The sequence below is a fragment of the Hippocampus zosterae genome, chromosome 19 (assembly GCF_025434085.1).
Source record: "Hippocampus zosterae strain Florida chromosome 19, ASM2543408v3, whole genome shotgun sequence".
NCBI lineage: Eukaryota > Metazoa > Chordata > Actinopteri > Syngnathiformes > Syngnathidae > Hippocampus > Hippocampus zosterae.
Window position 1 is genome coordinate 2906884 of NC_067469.1, and position 25187 is coordinate 2932070.

Below are 25187 nucleotides of genomic sequence, written 5' to 3' on the forward strand. Positions count from 1 at the left end.
TCAGTTATAATCATTTTGAGCTCCTTTGTGGTTGAGCAGCCAACCCTTTTACAATTAAGTACAGTATTCAGGTCCAAAGTCATTTCACTGTTTGAAATTGTATTTAAATGCTGTCGTCGTTTCATTAATTGTAAAGGAAGGACACCTCGTGGTGTTTGTGTGAAATGACACAAAAATGAAAACGAACGAAACGAAGCCCATTTCGGCACTTCCGCTTTTTCCGGTCTTTTCCGGCGTCATACAGTCTATGTACGCCACTTCCATTTTGTTTCGTCTTCTGTGTTTGACACCGTCTCTGTTGCCAGGCACCCTTTACAGTCCTCCGAACGCTCCGTCAAGGTATTCATAGAAACTATATTTATCTCAACTATTCGTTGTTTATGGTTGAAATGTAACGCATAGTTCATCATCACATCCTTGACTCGTTGTGACTGATTTGCTCGGTCTGCTTTTAGACGCTAACAAGGCCGCGCTAGCTCGTGTGCTGAACGATAACATGCATTTGTGTTGTACATTATGTTCGTTTGTTAATAGAAAGGATCCCCGTTCTGAAGATGAGTGGATCTCGCATATTCATCGGCCGACTAAGCCCCTCGGCCAGGGAGAAAGATGTGGAGAAATTCTTCAAAGGATACGGACGCATCCGAGACATCGACCTGAAGAGGGGCTTTGGATTCGTGGTGAGTAAGAAATCGGGAAGGATTTTAACAACGAACATGTTTTAAATGGTAAATGGGCTGTTATTTGTAATAATAATATTATTATTTGTATAAGGTTTTTGTTCGACCTCGGGTACTTAACACTGTTTACCACGTTCACCTACTGATGACGCAGCATCAGGAGCAACCGGGAGTTCAATATCTGGCTCAAGGACACTTGACTTGGTCCCAATGGCCGGGGATTGAACTTCCTAAACTTTTGCCAAACAAGCATTAAATAGTCATAATGGCTCCTCGGTAAAGGAAATCTGCTAAACGGGGTTCGGAAGCATCTGTGCTGTGCTTCTTTGTCTTTCTCACTTATCTGAATGAGAGCTTTTTCAAGACAGCGATTGTGGTACTAAACTATTTCCAAGATAAACAAGCATTAGCAGGATATGCTGTGGTGTGACTTATAGCTTTCCATTTATTATCTGAAAGTAAAAACATCTCTCACCTGACATGACAGCAAAGACAAACTCAAAACAGTTTTCATCAGAATGCTTTGCATTTTATTTAATTCAGGAGTTTGAGGATCCCAGAGATGCTGAAGATGCTGTGTATGACCTTGATGGAAAAGAACTGTGTAATGAAAGGTAAGCAACTTCCTTTGCTCTCGGCAATGGCCGCTGTGTACAATCTATTAGAGTGTGGGGAAATTCTGGCTCGTGGACTACATTTTGAACTTTTGTGGCACTAAGTCCCTCTGTTCTCTCATGTAGCGAAGTGAAGTAAGAAAACGTAATAAACACCAACACAACTGAAATGATGCAACACAGTGTTTTTTATGGTCTGTGATGTCAGAGTGACCATAGAGCACGCTCGTGGACGTCTACATGCCAGCCGAGGAGGCAGAGGAGGAGGTGGCGGTGGCGGTGGCGGCGGTGGCAGTGGAGGAAGCCGCTTCCCAGATCATTACGGTCGAGGCGCTCAGAACAATCGGAGGTATCACGTATTCACATTTCTTCATGGAACGAGAAACTTTTGATTGCAATTTTTTATTCAATTATGCAATTTCTTTCTTTTTAGTCGAAACCCACCTCCGATGCGTACTGAGAACCGTCTGATTGTGGAGAACTTGTCCTCCCGTGTCAGCTGGCAGGTCAGTATTTGCACAAGTTCTTTTTTTGAATTCAAAGCGAGTATCTTATTCACCAAAATGCTATGAAAACACGATTAGGCCTTCCTAATAATTTCTGTACCGTAAATGTAGAATTTCTGCTCAAAATACTGTAGCGTTGCCTAAATTTGGTTGTGCAGTTAAGTCACATTTTATGATGTTGAAGATCTATTTTAGAACTAATGAGATTGTAACTCAAAATAAAAAGTAATCTCTTCTTGTGTTCCAATTTTAACCAATTCTTCACCCCTTTATTTGCCAGCCTGACTGTTGTGTCATGTGGAAGAGCTCGCTTATGGTGGAGTTAACCCCTTCTGGGTCCTTCTGTCTGGGTTGAGCCTGTGGTGTCAGCCAGTCTGTCCTACTCCTACTAGTTGAAGCCTGCTGGTCATGTGAGCGCTGGCTCCTCAATCGGGGGAAGTGCTGGCGGCCCCCTGCGCTCACTCGCAACGCCCTCTGTCCAAGGCAGGGGGCGCCAGGCGGTGGGAGAGGAAACAGGGAGTTGACAGAGCAGAGGAGAGAGCGCGAGTCGATGGCCGCGTTGATCGATGGTTCGTTAAATTGAGGGGCTTCGATCGATCGATCGATATCCCCCCCCTCGCCTCCCCACTCTGGTGTTCCCGCACATCGCGAGAGAGAGAGCGAGAGCGTGTGAATGCCTCCCCCGGTCGGCCTGTGGATATAATCTGCTGTTACCCCAAAGGGTTTCGCTCTCAGGTAGTAGTTTCTCTCTTCCACCCTGTTCACTCTCTTTGCTGAGGCGGGGTCCCGAGGCGGGGGCGGTCCCGGTGCGGAGCCCTGACAAAACAGGGCTCGTTGCGCCAAATTCTGCCAAAGTGGCGCCACTGCAGTTTAATTCATGCAGATGGTGTTCATATCTCTGTAGTTATATTAGAGGGTGGCCCAAGAATCTCAAACCTGCAACAAAATTGGCCCATCCTAAACTTAACAAGGTTGTGTTTTGATCCCAAAGGCTGTCTTGAAGACGTGTTCGGTTGATAGGTTTGAGGTTCTTGACCCCCTCATTTAGCCTCAGTAGTTACAATCTAACCACCTATCTATCCGATTGACCAATTCAGTACTATCACATGCGTGAGATTGATTGCCTGTCCTGAGTCTCTCCCTGCATTAAACACCCTTTGCATGTGTAGGACCTAAAAGATTTCATGAGGCAAGCTGGTGAGGTCACATTTGCAGATGCACATCGACCTAAGCTCAACGAAGGGTGAGTCGTAGTCATCTCATGTGTTTTCCTTTGCATGGCGTCAATTTACCGAGAAACTGTTTGGAATTATCTTTCCAGAGTGGTTGAGTTTGCCTCTCACAGCGACCTCAAAAATGCTCTTGAGAAACTGTCTGGTAAGGAGATCAATGGCAGAAAAATAAAGCTCATTCAGGCAGGCCAGAAGAGGTGAGTTTTTATGAGGATTTACAGGATTTTTATTTTTATGGTTGTGTATTTAAATGCCCCTACCTAATGTCTTAACAGCCCCCCTCCACCCGCCCCTCAAAATCAATCTTCCCCTCTCCTCTCGAAAGAGATTAAAAGGAAAAAAAAGGCAAATTCATCCTGATTATCAGTAGTGTGTGTCAACCTTACCTACTGTACTGTATGACATAACTACCTACTAAGTAACTGACTTACCTATATGCTACCTACCTACTGTACCTCGGTAGTTACTCTTCACTGTTGTTGCCTTCTGAAGGTCAAGAAGTCGTTCCCGCTCCAGGAGTTCATCTCGCTCCCGCTCCCGCTCCAGGTCCGGTGATCGTTCTTCATCAGGCAGTCCCAGGCGCTCCGGCAGTCCCAGGCGCTCCGGCAGTCCCAGGCGCTCCGGCAGTCCCAGGCGCTCCAGCAGTCCCAGGCGCTCCAGCAGCCCGCCCAAAACCCGCGGTCACTCCTGCAGCGGCTCTCCACGTGGCAGCCCGTCCCCCTCAAACTCCAAGTCAGTGGATCCAAATAAAGCTTCCATTCCTGGTATCCTTGCTCCTCCTTCTCCTCATGAGAAAGGCCCTGACTCCCGTTCACGTTCGCACTCCCGTTCTCCTTCCACCGAAAGCCAGCGTTGACTCACCCCATAGTCTCGGGATAGGAGGTTTGTTCAAACTCAACACTGTTTCTTGAGAAAATATCAAGCGTGGATAGAAAAGAATGATTTTTTTTTTTCGTAGCAACGATGGGGTGTTTTTGATATGCAAGCGAAGCCTCTTAAATTAATTTCTTATTCTTTCTTTTGAGCCCCTTCACAATGACTAATCTAATGTCATCTTATACCCTGCATCTCTGCCACCTCTAGTGAGTCTACGTGGCATTTGGGATGCTTGAATTGATTCAAATACTTTGCTTTTTTGGGCCATCCTGTGAAGGATTCATAGTAACTTCACACTCCTGAATGTCATGTACATGTTCCGTCAAGCCTTCATTTCTACATATTGGACAGTCTGCTCGTAAGAGGTACAAATCATTGTGCAAGCGTGCATTTTGAAGGGAATACACGATGACGATCTAATTGGTTTGTTGAGAAACTTGCCACACCGTATCCACTTTGGGTCCCAAGCTTTAGTCTCCTTAAAAATAGATCGCTTAGATAGTTGCTTCTTAGTTGATGCTGTTTTCTGTTCTTTTTTTAAGTTTTCTTTTGAAAATTGTAGAGGGGGTGGGTGGTTGTTGAGAATGTTTAGATGTTATTTGTTTTCTGTACCCGATGTTAATGTGTTTTGGAACAATACAGCCTTTTGTATCATGAGGGATTTGTTTTAATTAAAAATGGGGGACAATTGTATGCAAGACATTCTGTACCTATTAAAGCGCTTTTAGCAATGCGACACACTCTTCCTTCCTCACTATGAATGTTCATTTCACTTACTCGGTCGGTGTCGCAGTTAGATGCCAACACGGACAACCTTTCACACTCAAATTATCATCACCGAGTGGGAACTGAGCCCAGGAAGTAGTAGTAGTTGTGTAAATTTATTGTAAAACAGTCAACACGGCAGTCCGAAAGTTGACGTTTCATGTCCAAAATCGGTCCTTCTGAAAGGCAGTCCAGACACAAAATTGTCATGAAGGAAAGCTGGCCCGTCCATCATACTGTCCCTCCGGAGAGTGCTTTCAGTCCAGCATCGGTCATCGCAGGCTGGTAGATATCTGTTGGTCAAACAGCACGGATATCCAATTCTAAATTACAATCCATAACTTAATGCAAAAGATCAACAATCTCCAATTTTGAAATAATACATTTGCTTAAATTTTGACCTGCTCCAATGAATGATGCGTAACATACAGGCCTAAATCGAACCTTTTGCTTGCCATAGTTAAACGAGCGTGAAGATTCCATTTGTGTGAAACCAAATGGCCGTTCTTTACCTTTCTCTTTTCTCGTGAGCCTCTGGTGGCACCTGTAGACGACAATAAGCACCATGGCCTCTAACATCTGGAAGGATATGTACACCATTGGGAAGAGGAAGAGCGGGCCGATCACGTCCGGTGGAAAGGCCAGCTTCAGGATGGTTGAGCACAACTGAATGTTCTGGCAGCCTGTTTCCATAGCGACAGTCCTTCGCTCTCTGGGCAGTGGTACGGGAGAATACATAAGTCATGAGTATTTGAGGGCGGTGCTCAACAGAAAGTAATTGTGTGTGAATTGCCAAACAAAGGGGAACTATGATGCTGGCTCGTGAATATTTGTTGAGGTGGTGATTCTAAAATATTTACACGACCCTATTCAATGGCAGGTTTTTAAAAAAATGTTGCATAAGTTCTCACCCTCCTCCAACTATGATATGGCTGCGTTCAGCATTAACCAATCACATTGCAACTCGTGTTAAATGGGAGTTAGGACACACTTGTGCTTCTGATTAACCCCAAAACCGGTTCTGATGTACTTGTAGGCTTTCCCTGTTTTTCTTTTTCCCCGCAGTAGCCTAAAGCATTCCACTGGTATTTGGATTTGTTCCTAATTCCCCTCCACCTTGACCAAGGGCCCAGTTCAATTCAGTAAACAGGTGTTGCCGTATGACTCACGCTTGGGCGAGTCTGAAGATGGACGAGATGATATAGCCGAAGGTGAAGCCGATGAAGGGCAAGATGGCGCCGGTGGCCAAAAGGGGAGGAGACATCACGGCCAGGATGGCACTGCTGATTGCTACGGTGGCCACGACGGTGATCGCCACGGAGGAAATTGACATGATGGTCAGACCGACCTGAGAAGCAGACACCGCAACTGCTGTTTTTTTTTCCCTTGATTGGGTCACCCCCCCCCCCCAAAAAAAAAAAAAACATTTGGTGCAGATCAAGAAATATACTTTCTACTTTTTATGTACTGTGTAAAATACTATAGAGCCCCTCATGAGCCACCTTGGTGATGATCTTCGAGTATCGTGGCCTGTAGTGGTTGATGAGGATTCCGATCCCGCAGGGCACGAGGATCATTGCGAGGGACACGGCAATGTCAACATAAGGAACGGCGTTCTGCAGGTTGTCGAAGCCCTGGCAGTAAAGGTAGAGCAGCAGCGGCATCATGCCCAGAGCCAGCAAGGTGGAACAGGATGTCATCACAATGCTGTGGACAGGAACACGTGACTTTAAACCTTCCAACTGGTAAAACAAAAATAATGCGACTCGCCCTGACTCATGGAACCTTGGGGATAATGTTCAGCTAAGTCAATACTGTGTTTGCTAAGGTATGCCACGCTGTCAACTACTTGAGGTCATAAATTAACATAGTCTTGGGTTTGTGCTTGTCTGATCTGATACAGCAGGAATGTACAGAAGAGGCCACCATCCAGCAACACGGGGACACACCTGCTTCTTCATAAAGACGGATACTATCGGGGTGAATGGCCGACAGGCTTTTGCCTTGCTGTAATAAATACAGTATCGCAGTATCATCAGTTTTATGATGATGCAGGTCAGTCAACTCTAATGACGACAGGAAGTGAGAGTGCGTACTTGACAGCGTCATGAAGCTTATTGAACTGTACCGTGAAATCACCTATGCACATGTGTACTGTGTACCTTAGGTTCATGTCGCCGTTTATAGCCAAGGACAAGATGTTGGAGAGTGTCCCCCCGGGGCAACACCCGCAGATCAGGACCACCACAGCTGCCATATCAGCCAGCTGGAAGCCCTGCAAGCAGCAAGAATAGTATTGCAGCGCACTCAACATCAGCAGCGATTTGCAGTACGGAATGAGTACGACGAGTGCTACACAAGCTTCTCTAGTGGTATGAATATATTTGAAGTACAATTTTTATTGAAAAAAATGAATACGTTTTATGTCAAGTTAAGTCAACAACTGCAGACAATATCTTGCAAGAAAACAACAGCTCCTTTGACTGAGTTAATTATTGTCTTCTCAGTGTAATAAATAGCAATAGTACAGTGCGGCATTTGTGCACGGGTCAAATGGGACCGTCAAACCAACCTTGGCTAAGCAAAATGCTGTCAGCGGCATGACACAATACTGGGCCAAGAGTGCAATCGCCACCCCTTTCGGTTTCACGATGTGACCCTGGCAGAAGAATATCAACACAGTGATTAATAGTGTGCCATCACAGCCATCCACAACTGAGAGAAGGCTGCCGTGGTCACCTTGATCTTGGACACCTCCATGGTGCATCCCAGTGAGATCATGGTGATGAATAAGACTACCACCATGAGCACATTAATCGTCTTATCCACCACGGGTGACAAAAAGGGCTTTAAAAGGACAGTGCTGCTGTTTGCCGACGTCACGTTGAAGGCGTCCATGCTGGTGTTTTGCATTGTTTTGGAATTTGGCAACTGGGCCAAAAATAAGACGTACAATACAAAATAAATAAACAAACATTAGAACCGGCAATGAATTTTTCTTGTTTTCTTATACCTCATGCTTCATAGGACACCTAAATGTATTGCTAAAGTGTCAACAATTATTAAATTGATTGATTTCATTTTTCAAATTTCCTTGCGACTTCATATATGAACCAGCATATTTTAATTCAGTATTGTGTTCATCCTATTTTTATCCAATTGCACTGAACTTGCACGCATGTAAATATAAATATAAAGGTCAAGTGAAGCTCAAATTGGAAAGCAAAGGAAGTTGTATTTCCAATAATACTAATGACTACTGAAGAAAACCATCATACTGTACTTCGAATAATCACCAGAGTACTTCTCAAATAGCTTTTTCTGCAATAGGCAGAAAGGTCACAGTTGTTTTGATAAGCAGTTCTTTCCATCAGCGTAATAATCAGTGGCCATCGGTTCATAGTACATATTGTATGGCGCAGCGGACCTTTAGCCTAATATACATTGCGTACAATTTGCCACTCTACAAATATTGTGCAAAGCAGAATCAAGACTTCATTCACTCAATAAATAAATGCAGGAATATTGTACAAATGAATGTAGGTGAAGCGATGTAAACATTTACAAAAATCGTTTCTCAATTCAATCAGCCAAACTATTTTCCCTAAATTATTCTTTGAATCTGTGTACGTAATTACAGAAAGTGTGGATAAAACCCCCAAACAAATACACTTTTTTTCCCCCTCTCAAACCTCACTTCATTACTGACAACCACATCCTCCCTGCAGGCACACTCCTGCGCCACACTCTCACGGAGACATCCATCTACTTTGCACTCGCAAAAAGAGAAGAAACACATTTGACAGCAAAGAAATCTCTCCAGTGTCTCTTGCCATTACGATGACTGTGAAGGTGACAATTACACACCTTCTCCAAGAGGTCAGTCTCCGTAAAGCGATGGAGGAGTCCCATGCGGACCCCTCAGAAAACAAACCACACTCTAACAGACAAACGGGAGTCTCTTACACGCTTGGGTAGTTTACCTGCGAAAGCATGTGCACCTCTTCTCTTCTCCCCAGGACTAAACTTCTTCCATTGGGACTGACTTTTATGTCTCTCACTCGCACGTGTGACAAGTGCACTTTGTGGTCGCGCACAGGTGCCATCTAGTGCACGTGTCTAGCACAGAGCGAGGCCTACAATCGTCTAGCACAGGGCTGCTCAACCTTTTCTGACCGAATATCTACTTTTTAAGTAACCACTCTCCCGCAATCCAACTGTGACCGTACACGAAACAAACTTAGAATGAGAATAATAATTAAAAAGCATACTGTATATCGCAACGGCTCTGATCGCAAGCTGCAATTGCAAACTGCTGACCGCTAACAACTTCTGGTGATGCGGATCATGCGCAGCCATAGGTTAAAGGTGACCTGCTTTTTTAATTTAATTTAATTTTGGATGTACTTTTTTTGTGAAACTGATAGGATGCTCAAGGTGCAGTGTGCACTAACACAAAAATATATCATCACACAAATCTTTTTTTTTTTTCCCCCTAGACCTCGTGATTTTTGGGGGGATTGTAGGGGGCACTTTTAATTGAGTACAATGGCAACGATGCTGTCCACAAGTCATTGGCTCGTAGCACACTACAGTAAACGGCGCCAAGAACAAACGCCGCATGCGATGGCCACGCTCGACAAACTGTTACCCTAATACTAGTGCCAAGTTTTCTGGCTTTCATGTGCTGCCTGGAAAATCGAGCAGAGCAAAGATGCAGCACTCATGATGCCGATATGCCATACTGAAGGAGAACGCTTGTGTATTACCATAACAAACTTCACTGAATTTATATACGGTATTTTTTTTCCTCTCAAAAAGTGCATCTAAAGTAACTTTAGCTTGTTGTATTTTAACTGATGCTTCTCAGTCCTTTTTCAAATAATATTGAATAAAATCGCCAAAAGGGAACCCTTCTGGACAAGAAAGTATTCTTGCAAGTCACTCCGATCGATTATTCGAGTTAACCAAACTGGCGACAATGCAGTCATCTCATACACTTTATTGACAGAGCAAAGTAGCCTTAATCTGAAGGTTGATGTCACCCCCGTTTTTTATAAAACCCACACTTACGATGAGGGCCAAGGTCAAGGACAAAGAAAAATGGTCAAAGGATATTCTCTCAGTAAATATTTTCTACACAGTGCATGGTAGGGGGAAAAACGGTGGCGTAGTGGTTAAACAGCGCAATCTCTGGAAAGACATGGGGGAGGGGTGGTGAACTCATCAGCCTCTTGAGTGCTATAATTACAGTTCCCTGCATCACTTGCCTGTGTTTTTATCAACGTATTTGTTCATCTTTTACAGCTCCGGGCACGACTAATCAATGCACACTCTTGAGGGGAGGCCAGGCAGGTCGTGACCTTGTGGGACTTCAACTGTTTCCGGAGACCCGTGGAGGCCTGAGGGAGAGATTAGCGAGGGTGTGGCAAAGAGGTTTGTTTGTGAGCAGAGTGAATCATATTCACCATCCAAAGGGGCGATTTAAAGGCACAAAAAAAGCGCGATTGCTTCCGAAGGCGATTCCTTCGCTGCAGCAGAAGGATGGCACCATCATGTTGTGAACCTTTACAGTCAATAGGATGATGAGTGACCTTATTTGCCTATGCTGCTGCGGGACGTAAATGTAGTAGATCAGTGTGCAGTATGTGAGGTTAACATACAGAAATGATACGAGTACAAAATGAGTCGAAGCTTTTCTTCAGTCACTGATGGAGAGCAGGGTGTCACTCACAGCTGCTGTGGCCTCGTGGCCTGCTGGGGAAGTAAGAAGGCTTTCATTATTTATTTAGTTTCTACATTTACTAAGATGGATGTGCAAACTAATCCACAATGTAAATTCCATATCTATGGTGCAATTTTGTTAAAAAGGTAAGACCTGAGCAGATTATTTACAATTTGTCTTGCCACCAAAACGGTGTTTATCATCCCTTAGAAACACAGTCATGCCTCAGTTTTTTGCAGGTTATTTTATTTCCCATCCATCCATTTCCAGCTCAGGCTCATAGGAAACTGGAGTTTATTCCTTCTGACTTTGGGGCAAAAGGCAGACAATGCCAGAGTTTGGTCACCAGTTAATCAGAATGCAGATTTAGAGGCAGACACACTCATATTCACACGTCACTTGGAGGAAATTGAAACCTTGCTGTCTGCATGCAAGTCAGGCGAACCAACCACTGGCATCAGTGACTGATTTTGTTTTATTTCCAGGTCAGTCATATGTGAAGCAAATGCAATATTTTTTTCAGATCAAGTATAAGAAAATACTAATAACTATCATGTAATAATTTCTATTTTACTGTTACATAACGCGACCGAATGCAAACAAATAAAATGCAGTTTAGAAAAACATTTGAAAAAAACAACACATGCTGGTTCTAGATTTACAAACGTGAAAATAAAAGCAAGATGTCACGATCTCACTGTTTTGCATTGCAAGATTGTTGTGGGAGTCCACGTGTCTCCCCGTCGGACCTGTTTTGCCCCGTGACATTAAACTACAACAAAACACTACATTTACCATAAAGCTACCAGCCAAACGGGATGTTATGACGTGTTGTGTACGCCATACGTTTTAAAGGGAAATGTAGTTCTATGAAGGAACAATGAGTAAATATTGACCGATAGACAATTGGTATACTGAGACGAATATGAAACTTTTGAGTGTAACAATTACTGTGAGTTTTATTGCTATGAGTAAAAAAAAAAAAACTGACTTCAGGACCTTAATGAAATCTGCCATCGACAAAAGACTACATTTCCCAGAATACACTTCGATTTTGCGCATGCGTAATCGGGCGGTAGCATGGCGTGTGGAGTGTAGTCACGTGGAGATGGTCCACCTCGATTCTGTCCAAACAGAACGTGAGTGAGTGAGTAGCTACTACTAGCAGTCTGGCTGTAGGAGCGCCGCAGGGCTGCCTAACCGATTCATGTTGTTTTTTTAGCCACGCGTCCCTTTAAACTTGACAATTTTATCGAAGAATGAGTGATAACGATGATATCGAAGTCGACAGTGACGTGAGTATGACGACGTTTCTACACCTATTAGTGGTTGTATTTCGCTTTTGTGGCGTTTCTTTTTGAGCCGAAGTTAGCTGCTCTGTTAGCGTTAGCTACCCGATAAGCTGGGTCGCTGTGTTTCTCTGATAAGTACATATACTTGGCATTAAAAAAACTATACTAGGTTTCTATGCTCAGATCCATTGTAATTCCTATATTTATTGCACACAAGCAGCGTCGGTGAAACGGTTTCGATTCTTCATCATTCTGCCTACAATTGTACTTTTTGTTCAGTTTTTTTTTTTTTTTTTTTGCAGGAAGACTCACCGAGATATCACAATGTGGTGCGTAATGCCGTGGTGGAAACAATTTCCCCATGAATTATTATCACTACACTGCACATTTTATTTTTTAAATATAACTGGACATTTAATATTCAGGCGTTGATTGAGTATGGGTGGACTTCAGAATCAAATGTGAAAGCAACGGCTCCTGTGATCGAGCGAGATATGCCATATATGTAACGTTTGTGGACAATTATTTGCATGGTTCTACCCTATGCATTACAGGCAGGGTATCCTCTATTTTGCGGGAACACGGTAACACGACGGCTATATTTAGACCAAAAGCTTTAGCGAGCTGCACAGGCTTTTGTCATCGTTTCTTTGATATTATTTTCTCCAGTAAATACACCGAGTGCAGATCATGGTGCTTTTCCTTAGCACGGTCGGGGACTCCGCTTTTGCACATCTAGGTCAGCTCAACGGAGGGATCATGTTTGACATTCTGCTGCATCCATGGCGGAGTGTGACGCTTGAAGAGTTGCATGTACAGTGCCCTCCATAATTATTGGCACCCCTGGTTGAGATGTGTTTTTTAGCTTCCAATTATTTTATTTTTTTTCTAAATAATATGGGACCTTAATGGAAAAAAAGAGAAAAATCCAACCTTCAATACAAGTGCATTTATTCAGTGGGGAAAAAATCCCACATAAAGAAATAATTATTTGACATCAAATCACCTGTTCCACAATTATTGGCACCCTTAACAATTCCCAGGAAATAAATATAATTGAAGCATTTCTGTCATTTCTACAGTAGTTTACAAAGTTTACCAGAGTATGTAGGAACATTTAATTAGTAATTCATCACTTCCTGTCTCCCTGGGGTATAAATATGACGTGACACCGAGGCCATTTCTCTTATCCACTCTTAAACATGGGAAAGACAAAGGAACACAGCATACAAGTGAGGCAGATGTGCGTCGACCTTCACAGGTCAGGCAGAGGCTACAAGAAGATTGCCACTCAACTGCAGCTGCCCATATCCACTGTGAGAGGAATAATTAAGAAGTTCAAAACAACTGGAACAGTGGTAAACAAGCCTGGACGAGGAGCCAAGTTTATTTTGCCACCACGCACAGTGAGGAGGATGGTAAGAGAAATCAAAAGATCTCCAAAGCTCACTGTTACAGAATTACAACAAATGGTAGCATCCTGGGGTCACAAAGTCTCCAAATCAACCATCAGGCGCTGTCTACACGCCAACAAGCTGTTTGGGAGGCATGCACGGAGAAAACCTTTCCTCACTCACAATCATAAACGCAAGCGTCTGGAGTTCGCCAAGCGGTATTGGGGCTTCAACTGGGACCGTGTGCTTTGGTCAGATGAGACCAAGATTGAGCTTTTTGGCAACAAACACTCTAAGTGGGTCTGGCGTACCACGAAAGATGCGCATGCTGAAAAGCACCTCATACCCACTGTGAAGTATGGGGGTGGGTCAGTGATGCTGTGGGGCTGTTTCGCTTCCAAAGGCCCTGGGAACCTTGTTAGGGTGCATGGCATCATGAATGCTTTGAAATACCAGGACATTTTAAATCAAAATCTGTTGCCCTCTGCCCGAAAGCTGAAGCTGGGTCGTCACTGGGTCTTTCAGCAAGACAATGACCCTAAACATATGGCCAAATCTACACAGAAATGGTTCACCAGACACAAAATCAAGCTCCTCCCATGGCCATCTCAGTCCCCTGACCTCAACCCCATTGAGAACCTGTGGGGTGAGCTGAAGAGGAGAGTACAGAGGAGTGGACCCAGGTCTCTGGATGATTTAGAGAGATTCTGCAAAGAGGAATGGCTGAAGATCCCTCTTTCTGTCTTTTCCCATCTTGTGAAACATTATAGGAGAAGATTAGGTGCTGTTTTGTTGGCAAAAGGGGGTTGTACAAAATATTAACACCAGGGGTGCTAATAATTGTGACACACATTATTTGATGTCAAATAATTATTTCTTTATGTGGGATTTTTTCCCCACTGAATAAATGCACTTGTATTGAAGGTTGGATTTTTCTCTTTTTTTCCATTAAGGTCCCATATTATTTAGAAAAAAAATAAAATAATTGGAAGCTAAAAAACACATCTCAACCAGGGGTGCCAATACTTATGGAGGGCACTGTATGTGTGCATCTAAGGAGGGGAAAGCCTTCACGTCAGGAAGGGCTGCAGCGGGATGTTTTCCCGTGTTGCAACCTGTGATTACAGCCAGTCGACATCCCACCGCGGGGCTGGCAGGATCAAATGAATGACGTTATAGCTAACTGCACAACACAAGGGTGAGGGGGAATCGAGACACACACACACACAGAGTATCGTCCTAATGCACTCTAAGCTTCGCGATTTTGCCCGTTTGACAAGCATTACGGAGGCAAATAACCAAGAGATTGCAATGAATTATTTGTGGGATTTTTTTTAATACAGTCGGTTCTCTACCTTTGTCCTAATTTGGAGCAGCTCCAAATTTGACACATTTATGGAAAACAACTCTGCATATGCATGCGTTTTGTCATTGTGATTTATTGGTCAAATAAATGTAACCAAGTAGTCCACATGTCTGCCTCAGATCATTTTGAAGTTTTTAGTTTGGATCGTGGCGCCAGCCCTCTTGTGGAATTTGTATATTCTCCCCACGCTTGTGTGGGTTTTCTCCAGCGATTCTGGCTTTCTTCCACACTCCGGCGTCAGTCATTTTCAGCATTTGCCACTGGGGCTGCAAGACATAGCGAAAATATCATCGCGATAGTAGACAGCGAAAAGGCTCGTTCCCAACACCCCTCTGTTTTTATGACAGACTGATAATGGTGGTGCTGTAATCGGACACCTGTTTGTCATGGTGACGAATGTGCCACGGCACAACACTGTAGCGGTGACTTTAATAGTTTCGTGGCACAAGCACATATAATGGTTTCCCATCATAATTATTAGGACATTTAGGGCATCCATCAGGTATTTAATTGAATGATTTTGATTAACCTTACCCACCCATCCGTGCACATTTCATTTAAATTGTGAAGTGCAAACTACCACTAAAGCCGTTTAATTTCTGCTCGGCTCCTTGGCTCTTGTCATAGAATCATTCAGCAGTGGCCACGTTTGATAAGTTGAGTTCGAGGTTATTGATAATAGACAAATGGATGGAGGCGTGCTAACCTTTTGCCATTTGTAGTCAAGTCTCCGTTGTTAGCGCGGAGTGGCAGTAGACAGCGGGCGGGTTTGTGTGCTGCTGTCCTCTCCCCACGCCACTGCGCCGCCGGGCTGAAGGCCTTGTGACTTTCTCATTGCAGGCAGACAAACGGGCACACCACAATGCGCTGGAGCGCAAGCGTAGGGACCACATCAAAGACAGCTTTCACAGCCTCCGGGACTCTGTGCCTGCCTTGCAGGGAGAAAAGGTTGGTAACAGTACTGGTGCGCACCAAAACAGCGTAAGCGACATCTATTTTTTTCTTCATTATGTTTGTTCAGTGTCATAGAAATTACGGGAGGCGTGCGTGAGTGGAGAGAGCAGATGGTGGAAGGTGCATGTTTGACTGCGTCAGGAAGTTATTACGAGGAAATGTCGCTATTCTTTTCCTGTTTTGACATTCGCGACGTGGAGAACGTTCCTCGAGCACCCCTCCCCTAGAAACCAGCTAGGTGGGGGGGGGGTGGCTCGGGGCGGGGTAGTGGAGTGGGAGTCGCATTTGCTGCGGAATATTGTGCTGGGGATCAGGGTAAAACCAGCCCATCCCTGTCAGGATATTAGTTTGCGATGAACTAAAACGGTTTAAATCAAAAGGAAACAGACTGAATATAGTCTAAACGTGGCACTTTTGAGGCATCCATTTAGAAACGAGAATGAATGCACTGCCGCTCAGTGACACTTAACCGCCCTGGCCAACGGAATATACTCTTGACTATGTATACAAGTGAGCTCATTTTTACTTTGTAGTTATTGCACAGGAAGCCTTTGTTCAGGTGTTTTGGGAATGTAACAACAGTAATATTGGGAATGGGTCACTTGAGAAGAAACTTGAGTTGAACTCCAGCCTTAAGTGGGTGTTAGAAATAGGCCACTTTGCGAGAGTTCCTGGCGCATGTCATCTTAGAATAAGAGTTGGAGAGGTTCATAACAGATCTGTTGTCTTGTCCCCGTGTGCTCATTAAAGCGGAGTCAAATCAAAATATAGCGAACGTCACATGGCCAAACCCAGAAAAACAGATGAGCTGTGATGGTTGTGATCCGTTGCCCGAGGCACATCGCCGCACACAGCAAGTGGCTCGACAAAGCAAAACGGCAACCCACTGAGGTGGAAAAACGGGTGGATTTTTTTTTCTACCAAAATTGAGATTTTCCACAAACGCAATATTAACATCTTATCGCAATGTTTTGACTTGACTTCCCCTTTTAAACAATGCAATCATGTATTCTTGTTTTGTATGTTTTGAGAAATGTGCTTTTGCTCTGCACACATGTCACTTCTCTTTTGCATGTGTCACTAACAGCAGTCTACCAAACAGGCGTCTCGAGCTCAAATCTTAGACAAAGCCACAGAGTACATCCAGTACATGAGACGAAAAAATCACACGCACCAGCAAGACATCGACGACTTGAAGAGGCAGAACGCGCTGCTGGAGCAGCAAGGTAAATGCTCCGTCTTTATGTCCTCCTGGTCGTCACCTTTCCCGGGAAGTCAACAGGATGTAGTGTGGGGGGGACTGATTGCCAACGGCAGGTTCTCTTCATACCCCGGAGAAGTCACGGCAGTGAGGCGCTTCCCTTTGCTCAAAGGCAGTGAAGCACATTGATATCCCTCCAGCAACAGTTGCGAACCACTTTCCTCAATGAATCACCTGAATGTGACAAAATGAAGACGGAAGGCATGAGTTAAAAATGTTCCCGCTTGGTGTTTCCTCCATGTTGTGGCAGTGCGTGCTTTGGAGAAGGTGAAGGGCTCGGCGCAGCTCCAGGCCAACTACTCCTCGTCCGACAGCAGCCTCTACACGAACCCGAAAGGCAGCACCGTGTCGGCGTTCGACGGCGGCTCCGACTCCAGCTCCGAGTCTGAACCCGAGGAGCCTCCCAACCGCAAGAAGCTGCGCGCGGAGGCCAGCTAGAAAGCGCCCGGCGCTCCGAAAAGCAGGTGAAAGGCCGGAGTCGCGGCCTCACGGGAAAGGCGAGAGGAAGCCTTGAAACGCGCTCGAGGCTTTTTGACCTTTCCACCCGACGCCCACCGCACACCCACTGTCCTTGCGCCCTACCCTGCCCTCCCCCTTCTGGGTGGGCTCGCACTGGAGACTCATGACCCTTCCTCAAAAGTCCTCACAACCGCCACCACAATCGTCTCCGAGAACAAGGAGGGGGGAGGCCAGCGGGATGGGAGCTCTTCAACGTCCCGGCCCCACAATTAATATTTTATTCATGCAGCAATTCAACCCCCCCCCCCCCCAAAAAAAAAGAGGCAGCTTGGCTACTTAAGAACTTTTTCATGTTCCCCTGCCCTGCGTTTGTGTAGAGGAGCTGCGGGTATACACCAGACATACTTCTAAGCATTGCCGCAGTACGTATACAGTGGCCCCCGCTATTGGTTGCAAATTGTATCGATAAAGGACCAAGCCGGACTGCAAATAATTGACGCGCCGTAGGTTATCATAATTCCTATATAAATAATCTACCTTAAATATTAGCACCAGGCGTTACATCAATGATGTCGTCGCCCCCAGGGCGGCCTGCGTGGCTTTGCTTTGTAGACTGCTAATGAAGTCGTTTTTTTTGTTTTGTTTTTAGCTGCGGTTATGGCTGACCATTGAGTCATTACTGTCAAAATAGACACTTCAGGACAACAAATATGTGTCGGAGAGAAAAACGCATTAAGTCATGAAATAGGCGTCCCCCCCCACACCTCAAGCAATGGATATGTACCCCACAAGATGAATTTGTGAACGCTGAATTGTGAATATGCGGGGGTCTACTGTATTTTGTTCACTTTGAACGTAGACACACACCAAAACAATTGTTTGAAACAAGTTTATCTTTTTGAACTACCACCAACACGTATTGTACATTTGCTTTTTCCACTTAAGAATGTGAAGACCCTCCAAGGGGAAATGTTTAGTGACACCCACCTCAGGCCCACCGGATTGCAGATGTTTTCTGCTGCAACACATTTGTTCATGAGATTTAAGAAGGAAACAAAAAAAAAAGTTGAAATTGATGTTTTGAAATAATTTGGATATTCCTAAACTTGTATTGTATTTTGTCCTTTAGCTTGAAGTAGTGGATGAATTTAGGTGGCTGAATACATTAGGCAGCTTGTTTGATAGACATACAAAAAAAAAAGACTAGTGATAATTGGATGTTTTCAAGCTCAAATGTATGTTACGCATTTTGTAGTCATCTCACAGGTCACGGAAGATATCACTTCAACCGAAATGTTCCAAAGTAGCTCCTGTCGTTTGCAGTCCCAGGAAGCCAATGAAGCCCCACTCCCTTGTTGATGTGTTGTGCTTTACAAAGTTCCAAAATCCGTGTTGCTGAAACCTTCCCCAAGAAAATTTAAAACAAACAAAAAAAAAAAGGCTTTTTTGAGTGTCTGGGAAGAATGTGTCTGTACATCATTTCCATTTTCTTTCCATTCAGAATATGATTAGTGTACCGGGTCTTTGTCTGATTCCATTCCATGGAAATTACAAGTATGTTGTACATACTGCCAACAATTGTCTTGCAAGTTGAGGCCTACCTTTAATACGAGACTATAAAATAAACTATTTTATCCTTTAACGCTCTTTGGATTATTTAGTTGTGGGGAGATGTTCAGGGAATCAGAGAGAGTTTGGTGTAATACAAAGATTTATTATGAACCCTGCAGACATACTGAAACATTTTCATTTCAGGATGGTGACAAAAAGGTATCGAGAGCAAAAAAAAAAATCATTTTTGCTGCTTCCAGTCTTGGTTTTCCTCACCACCGAGGGACTATAAACTAGGACTGATGGTCAGCCGAGGAGTTTTTCACCGGGACGGGCAGCCGGTGAAAGTACTGCAGGGCCTGAGCCACCTTCTCTGGGCAGATGTTGTAGACGGGATGAGTTGGAGCCTAGAAAAGAGAACAAAAATGCACGTGTTTTTCCACATGGCCGCAGATAAAACCGTCAGTTGGGGTGCTTTCGGAAATTGCAGGAAGGCATCAACAGGTACCCTGTTGTAACACCACCACAAAGACATTTGCCACACAGTTGAATCATCACACTCGTGTGTCTCATGCATGTTTTCAGTGTCGCCAGCCGACGATGCCAGTAATGAAACGGGAAATGAAAAAATGTCCAAACTGGTGGTATTCAAACTTTTCAGTGAAGACGCTGGAAAGCCAATGTTGCTATCAATTATTACATGGAGTTTATATTTGATACACATATCACTTTTAAGTAATTTTATAGATTGACAAAGTGGAAACAGCAGATTGTAGTAAGATGGCATTTTCTGTATGAATGGACAAAAAAACGTTTGCAAATGTGTTTTATGGAAATGACTTGTTTTTCCCCACGCACAAGTACTCATGTTAAGCGTTATTGTGGCTGAATACAGAGTGGATGCGATTTGCATGTTTTGTCTGTATGCCAATGTTCAGTTGTCAGTCGCTATCCATTCCCCACCCTCTCGGACCCTCGGCCGCAGCCTCACCAATCTGTTCTGCTCCTTGCCGAGGACACTTTCGTGATAGCTGTCCGTGTTCCCAAAATGCTGTGCTATGGAAAGACCGCTCAGGCAGTAGCACGTGTGGTAAAAGTCTCTGGATCTGAACGGTGACAAGAACGACGGGTCAGAGCCTTTGCGCGTGATGATCTTGTGCTCATGTGATGTGTTTGTTTATGTCATACTGACTTGCCAGGCTTATCTAGTAGCCCCCCGGTTGGGTTCTGGCAGCAGAGGAGGATGTACTCCTGCAAGGCTTCCTGCTCGAACATCCACCTGTGTCGACTCAGCGCCGACTCCCCTGCGCAAAACCCGTGAGTCAAACTCGGTCCCGCAACGAGCAGATGCGCAGTGCTGTTAACCTTCTTTGAAGAAGGCCCGATGGATGAGTGGCAAAAGTCCGGCCTGCCAGTACGAGTAGCAGCCATCAACCAGTTTGTTGCAGCGGCCTTGGAATCCCCCTTCGAAACGCATCTGTCTGTTGACAACCCACCTCTGCAGACCACACCGACACACGATGAGAGAAAGAGAGCCAAAGTATTTTCAGGGTTTTTGCTCCCCTGCTCAATATTCGGAATGGCCATCGAGCTCAGACAAATGAGGAACGTCTCCCCTCCAGGCTTCCTGCAATATCTTGGTGTCAGGTTTCTCACCAGTAAGGCTTTGAGATCCAGCATGTGTTCTTTTCCCAGGATGACCAGAGCGGCGGTGCCACAGAAGGTATATCCGCCATGGGCCTCCAGACCCGGCACCCCGCTGAGGCCGCCTTCCCAGTTCTGACAGCTGCAAAACCGCCAATGAGCCTGGTCGGAAATTAATACAACGAAATGGCAGCCGGTTCCCTTACCTCAGGACCCAGTTAGTGGTGTCTTCGAAGAGTTTGGGCGTGATGATGTTGGTTAGCGATGCTACGGAGGCTGCGCAATACACACTCCTGTGAACGCACAAACAAACAGTATGTTGTATACAGTTAAGTGCCTCATATTTGCAACATTTTTCAGGGCATAACTTCTAGTAATGTTGATTTTTGACAGGCCAAAACAATGAAGTATATGTTTAACGCCCCCTTGTGGCAGTGTATGGTCGGTTTCAGTTATTGAAGGTTATTTTCTGCCTTTAAGGCGGCCTGTTTTGTTTGCAGGAGCTACTACAAGCCCCATGTAGGCATCAATTACTTTTGCTATTTGCAGCAAGGCTCTCTGCGGATTCATGGTGGACTCTTCAAAATTTGAGAACAGGTTCTCGTCTCACCTGACGTCCACCTCCCCTCCCACGTGCATCACAAAAGAGCCATCTGGCTGCTTGACTGACCAGAGGAAATCTAACAACTTCTCCCTGGAAGAGAGGAGAAACATCACGCCAGATCATGGTAAAATGTTTCCATGTGTTCAAAAAGGACAACGATCGCTTGCCTATCAATGACGTTGTAAGCTTCCTCTGTGCCGATGATGCAGAGGGCGTTGACGGCGGCGTAGGTGGGTGCTAGGTGAGCGTGCTGTGAGGGTCCGCCAGCGAAACCCCCTGTTGGACTCTGACATCTAGCCAGGAACTGACACACACTGTAGGGGAAGTAAGTATTATAATTTTCCCCCCCAGAAATGGAAACTCAAGGCTCACCCTTATGATGCAGCAATGTACATCCAACAACACTGCAGCTCTGCTTAGCTTTGGATGTGACATGACAAGGTTTTTGCATAGTCTGGCTATCGCTTGCCAGATGAGATAATCTGGGTGGCTCACAAAAATTCTACCTGGTTTTGCAAATTCAAACATGGGGTCGGTAGGTACACAATTGGTCAGTCTTACGAACCCCTCCGATCATGTAAGTAGACACAAAACATCAGCAAATCCGTAGTAGTAAACAATTACTTTAATGGATGGGTAAAATTAATTACCGTAAGCCCCAATGCAGAAAGTTTCCCCTTACATACGCCCAAAATGGCAAACTTCACTCGGTTCTGAACATATTACACCCCGGTGCCATGGCGAGCAATCACACAACCCGCAAAGACGCTGCCGGCCAACTGATCTGGAAGGAAAACTGAGCTTTACCATCCTCTCAGGCTCTGACCTGAACACAAGCAGAGAGGGAGGGAAAAAAACAAGGGGGTGCTTGGCAGTGGGTTACTTTCCACTGCCAGCAAGCTGAAGACTTCCAAGTCACTAAACAGAACCCGTTTTTGCACCATCTGAATTGTGACTTCAAGTTTTCATACAAATATTTGTACCTGACAAAACCGTACCAGGGGCGGTCCAGTATTTAGTGCGTTGGGTTCTCCGGATTCCTCCCACATTCCAAAAACATGCATGACAGGCTGATTGAACACACTAAAGTATCCCTAGGTGTGAGTGTGAGCGTGGATGTTTGTTCGTCTCTGTGTGCTCTGCGATTGGCTGACAACTGGTTCAGGGTGTCCCCCGCCTACTGCCCGAAGACAGTTGGGATAAACTCCAGAACCCCCCGTGACCCATGTGAGGATAATGCAGTTCAGAAAATGGATGGATGGATGGAAAACCAGATCAAGTGTGAAATTTAACCACAATGTTTTTTACATTTTGTCTTTTCACCTTACTGTTATGTAACAAATGTCTTATATTGCCCCCACACCAGATTTCTCCGCCCATGACTTGATCACCGAGGCTTAGCGAAGATCCAGTGCCACTTTCAAGAGAAGTATCGAGTCCAGCCACTGCACAATGCTGTCTGAAACACTATTAGGCAGAGGCACAATCGTGTATATCCGCACCCCACTGCTATCATGTCAAGTCAAAGGTAAGCAGAGCTGCATTGAGATTTGGATAAAGAGCCTTCTGATAATCGACACACCGTTCGTTGATTGTGGGTGAAGTTGTTGAGGCGGTCGAGGTATTTGGTGATGTGTCCATGTGTCACATACGCACAGTGAAGTGTATGAAGCGCTGCCTGCATGAGTGAAAATGCACTCACACAAAATGAAAGAGTGCGTAAATTATATAATTCTCCACCCTTGGGGCTTTTTGACAAATCATGTCACGGGCATGTTATAAAAAAATATGTATTGATGAATTAGTCATTACGTCAAATGATCCCCCTTCTCCCAGTATCATTAGTGTAGCAATGAAAATGTACACCACAAAAGAATTAGAAAGGTTACAGCAGTAATTATTAGAAGTAGGGAACAAGAGACTCCCTCAGCACAGTAGTGTGGCTATATTAAGAGTGCTGTTGGTGGAGTGTTTGTTGAACAACAGCATGAACATGAGCGCGCGTGCGCGACTCACTCTGAGGCCACAGCAGCAGGAACAGGCTCATCGAGTAACTCCAGACTGTGAAGAATCCAGAAGCAAAGCCACGGTCTGCTTGCATCCAGACACTCCACACACACACGCACACCCCAGATATAGACATCAGTTATACATTAATTACTCGATGGATGAGAAATTTCAGTAATCACCAAAAAATGTACCTCGTAAGAGTCTGACAAATGCCGCAAGCCCTTTTTGAGATACTGGTAGTGTTGTTCCCGCAACAAGGTTGGCCTGTGGAGCAAGCGGGTACAGATTCAAAGCTGTTTCCAAAACCCATGCCGTGCAATTTGGCCCTTTCGGGTTCACAGTACATTCCATTGGGTAGGAAATGAGACAAAACAAAATGAGGAAAGGCTGTTATTGAAATGTTATTTCTTATTATTGTGTATATAAATGTATTGATAGTGATTAATTGAACCCACAAAATGTCCACTAGGTGCACGTATTATTGTTGTTTAGCTGGGGTCGCCATCCTCATATTACAGACTAACATATGTTAAGTTTGTGTGGCTGTAGAAGGTGGGGCCGTGTCTGGTGAGTGACATGGGAGTTGGGGATCTGGAGTGGCTGGCTGAATTGTTAACTACAAATAAATATTGGGTATCATTAATTTTATAGTGTCATATTTATTATAGCCTACCCAAAAAATCCTATGACTGGATGACCTGCTGAAACAAGGCAAAGAAAAGGCTTTCTTTTCTGTCTGCCGTGGCAGTTTGATACAGTTGTCATAGAAATGATGAGTCAGCCTACTGAGAAGTGACCATTTAATAGCAGGAGAACATGTGGGCTGATTGACACGTCATGAAAAAAAATAAAAATCACAGATGGTGACAGCGCCCCTGCTAATGAGTCATAATACAGTAAAGGCATAAGCCCTGAATTAGTCATTACGCCATTAAGTGCAAATAGGCATGGGAAACAACACGGTTATATTAAAAACAGCAGCGATGGAAAAAAACACACAATAAAACCTAACGTTGAATTAAATTATTTATATTTGTGACATCAGCTAAACTGACAAATTAGGTGAGCAATATTATGTAGACAATCTGTAATCAATCTACAATAATTAAAATGTGCTTTACTGTCTTGTATAATAAAAACAGTTACGATGTTACTAATTGGACTTCAGATCTGGAAAAATATTCTCTTGGTGCATGTGTCACATCCTCCCCTGAGGGAGACTTATCGGTTGCCATGGCAACACAGTAAGAGATGCTTCCGGGATACCAAGATAGTTTTTTTTGGTCAATATATTATTCATGCTTCACTTTTTGCTGCCTGAAGTGTCTCCAAAGTTTCCATTTAATAAAGGCATATTACAAATTGAAAATATCGACTGACCTACCGAAATTACTCCTATGCAATTGAATGTTATGTTCTTGAGTTATTGCTAGTATTAAATATGATGGCTTTTCCGAGACAAAAGGAATGCGGTTTATTTTTCACCATCAATACATTTCTCAACGTATTGAACGCTCAAATATCTCACATTGCAATGACTCAAGTTGACCGGTGGGTGCCGCCAATACGCCATACCATGCCAAGGCTCACTTTACGAATAAGTGACGCTCTTTCATTTTCAAAAATGTGACAGGAAACTTGTCGTGGAAGAAGAATGTGTTCTTCCCTTTTTAAGTTGAACATTCTAGTGTAGACGTGTGATGAAACACACTAGGTACTTACTGTGGTATGCTGTGGATTTGCTTGTAAACGTTGATGACTTCTTCAATGCTACGTTCCACCCTTTTCTGGTGCAAGAAGAAACCGAAAATTCACACTTCACCACGTATTATAATCGATCATTAAATAACACGATATAATTACTTTTAAATGCAGCGCATATATTCACAGGAAACGCAAATAAAAATGACGGCCGTCATGAGGCAGATTTAGCCATCTCCATTATCCCGGAGGGTGAACCACTCTTTACCTGCTCCCGTGAAGTAACGGTTCCCAACCCGTCGTCCGCGAACATTTCAGCGGAATGACACTCCCGAAAACACCGCAAAGGAGTCTGTACCCCGTCCATCCTGATAAACAAAAACTCGAGACGGTGTCGTTGGCCTTTATTTTGACTAGTTTCCACTCACTTTCACTCTGGTAGCTCACTTCCTGTTGAGCCTGCAGTGAGCGGAAATGATGATACTGTATTTGCGAGTACGGGGTCGCCAATGTGTCAAAACACAAGCCTGCTTTGCTCAGAGTTACTCGTATA

At 44.4% G+C, this 25187-nt stretch overlaps 4 protein-coding genes and 1 long non-coding RNA gene across 13 annotated transcripts; 2 read left to right on the forward strand and 3 right to left on the reverse strand.

Annotated features, from left to right (window-relative positions):
* Window positions 1-540: 540 nt before the first annotated feature.
* srsf5b (serine and arginine rich splicing factor 5b) lies at window positions 541-4644 on the forward strand. 2 transcript variants are annotated; one of them, XM_052052574.1, is made up of 7 exons: window positions 541-680; window positions 1224-1294; window positions 1503-1643; window positions 1728-1800; window positions 2970-3043; window positions 3122-3229; window positions 3525-4644. In XM_052052574.1, the coding sequence occupies exons 1-7, from the start codon at window positions 555-557 to the stop codon at window positions 3886-3888; spliced, it is 957 nt and encodes a 318-aa protein (XP_051908534.1). In that variant the 5' UTR covers window positions 541-554; the 3' UTR covers window positions 3889-4644. The 2 variants fall into 2 exon arrangements, with proteins under 2 accessions (XP_051908534.1, XP_051908535.1); XM_052052575.1 differs by lacking the exons at window positions 3122-3229; window positions 3525-4644 and having other exon boundaries at window positions 2081-3011.
* Window positions 4473-7613, reverse strand: slc10a1 (solute carrier family 10 member 1; the record flags this gene model as incomplete). Its single annotated transcript, XM_052053596.1, has 7 exons — window positions 4473-4966; window positions 5186-5385; window positions 5843-6021; window positions 6176-6380; window positions 6836-6948; window positions 7246-7332; window positions 7413-7613. Coding segments are annotated over 7 exons (1047 nt in total), but the record flags the coding sequence as incomplete, so codon positions are not given.
* Window positions 7614-11395: 3782 nt separating this feature from the next.
* On the forward strand, window positions 11396-18766 carry max (myc associated factor X). Of its 7 annotated transcripts, none has more exons than XM_052052588.1 (5): window positions 11417-11693; window positions 11993-12019; window positions 15291-15431; window positions 16507-16630; window positions 16916-18766. In XM_052052588.1, the coding sequence occupies exons 1-5, from the start codon at window positions 11658-11660 to the stop codon at window positions 17101-17103; spliced, it is 516 nt and encodes a 171-aa protein (XP_051908548.1). In that variant the 5' UTR covers window positions 11417-11657; the 3' UTR covers window positions 17104-18766. The 7 variants fall into 7 exon arrangements, with proteins under 7 accessions (XP_051908553.1, XP_051908549.1, XP_051908552.1 ...); XM_052052591.1 differs by having other exon boundaries at window positions 11421-11693; window positions 15291-15398; XM_052052587.1 differs by having other exon boundaries at window positions 11454-11693; window positions 16492-16630.
* LOC127592123 (uncharacterized) lies at window positions 14477-15314 on the reverse strand. The gene is made up of 2 exons (XR_007960060.1): window positions 15157-15314; window positions 14477-14716 (listed from the first exon to the last, which is right to left on the reverse strand). It is a non-coding gene; the product is annotated as an uncharacterized LOC127592123 (long non-coding RNA).
* On the reverse strand, window positions 18342-25118 carry fntb (farnesyltransferase, CAAX box, beta). Of its 2 annotated transcripts, none has more exons than XR_007960058.1 (12): window positions 24903-25118; window positions 24656-24720; window positions 23125-23197; window positions 22940-23031; window positions 21091-21237; window positions 20930-21013; window positions 20526-20612; window positions 20332-20461; window positions 20041-20173; window positions 19872-19979; window positions 19667-19781; window positions 18342-19082 (listed from the first exon to the last, which is right to left on the reverse strand). XR_007960058.1 is itself a non-coding variant. In XM_052052566.1 (12 exons), exons 1-12 carry the CDS (start codon window positions 24999-25001, stop codon window positions 18969-18971), a joined length of 1251 nt encoding a protein of 416 aa, XP_051908526.1. In that variant the 5' UTR covers window positions 25002-25116; the 3' UTR covers window positions 18342-18968. The 2 variants fall into 2 exon arrangements, 1 of the variants encoding a protein (XP_051908526.1); XM_052052566.1 differs by having other exon boundaries at window positions 19868-19979; window positions 24903-25116.
* Window positions 25119-25187: the final 69 nt, after the last annotated feature.

Coding starts and splice junctions, on each gene's coding strand:
- srsf5b (XM_052052574.1), top strand. CDS start 555: ATGAGTGGATCTCGCATATTCATCGGCCGACTAAGCCCCTCGGCCAGG. Junction 681..1,223: donor AGAGGGGCTTTGGATTCGTG/GTGAGTAAGAAA, acceptor TATTTAATTCAG/GAGTTTGAGGATCCCAGAGA. Junction 1,644..1,727: donor GGCGCTCAGAACAATCGGAG/GTATCACGTATT, acceptor CTTTCTTTTTAG/TCGAAACCCACCTCCGATGC.
- max (XM_052052587.1), top strand. CDS start 11,658: ATGAGTGATAACGATGATATCGAAGTCGACAGTGAC. Junction 11,694..11,992: donor ATATCGAAGTCGACAGTGAC/GTGAGTATGACG, acceptor TTTTTTTTGCAG/GAAGACTCACCGAGATATCA. Junction 12,020..15,290: donor CACCGAGATATCACAATGTG/GTGCGTAATGCC, acceptor TTCTCATTGCAG/GCAGACAAACGGGCACACCA.
- fntb (XM_052052566.1), bottom strand. CDS start 25,001: ATGGACGGGGTACAGACTCCTTTGCGGTGTTTTCGGGAGTGTCATTCC. Junction 23,032..23,124: donor ATTTGTCAGACTCTTACGAG/GTACATTTTTTG, acceptor GTGTGTGTGGAG/TGTCTGGATGCAAGCAGACC. Junction 20,613..20,929: donor GGAGGGGAGGTGGACGTCAG/GTGAGACGAGAA, acceptor GTGCGTTCACAG/GAGTGTGTATTGCGCAGCCT.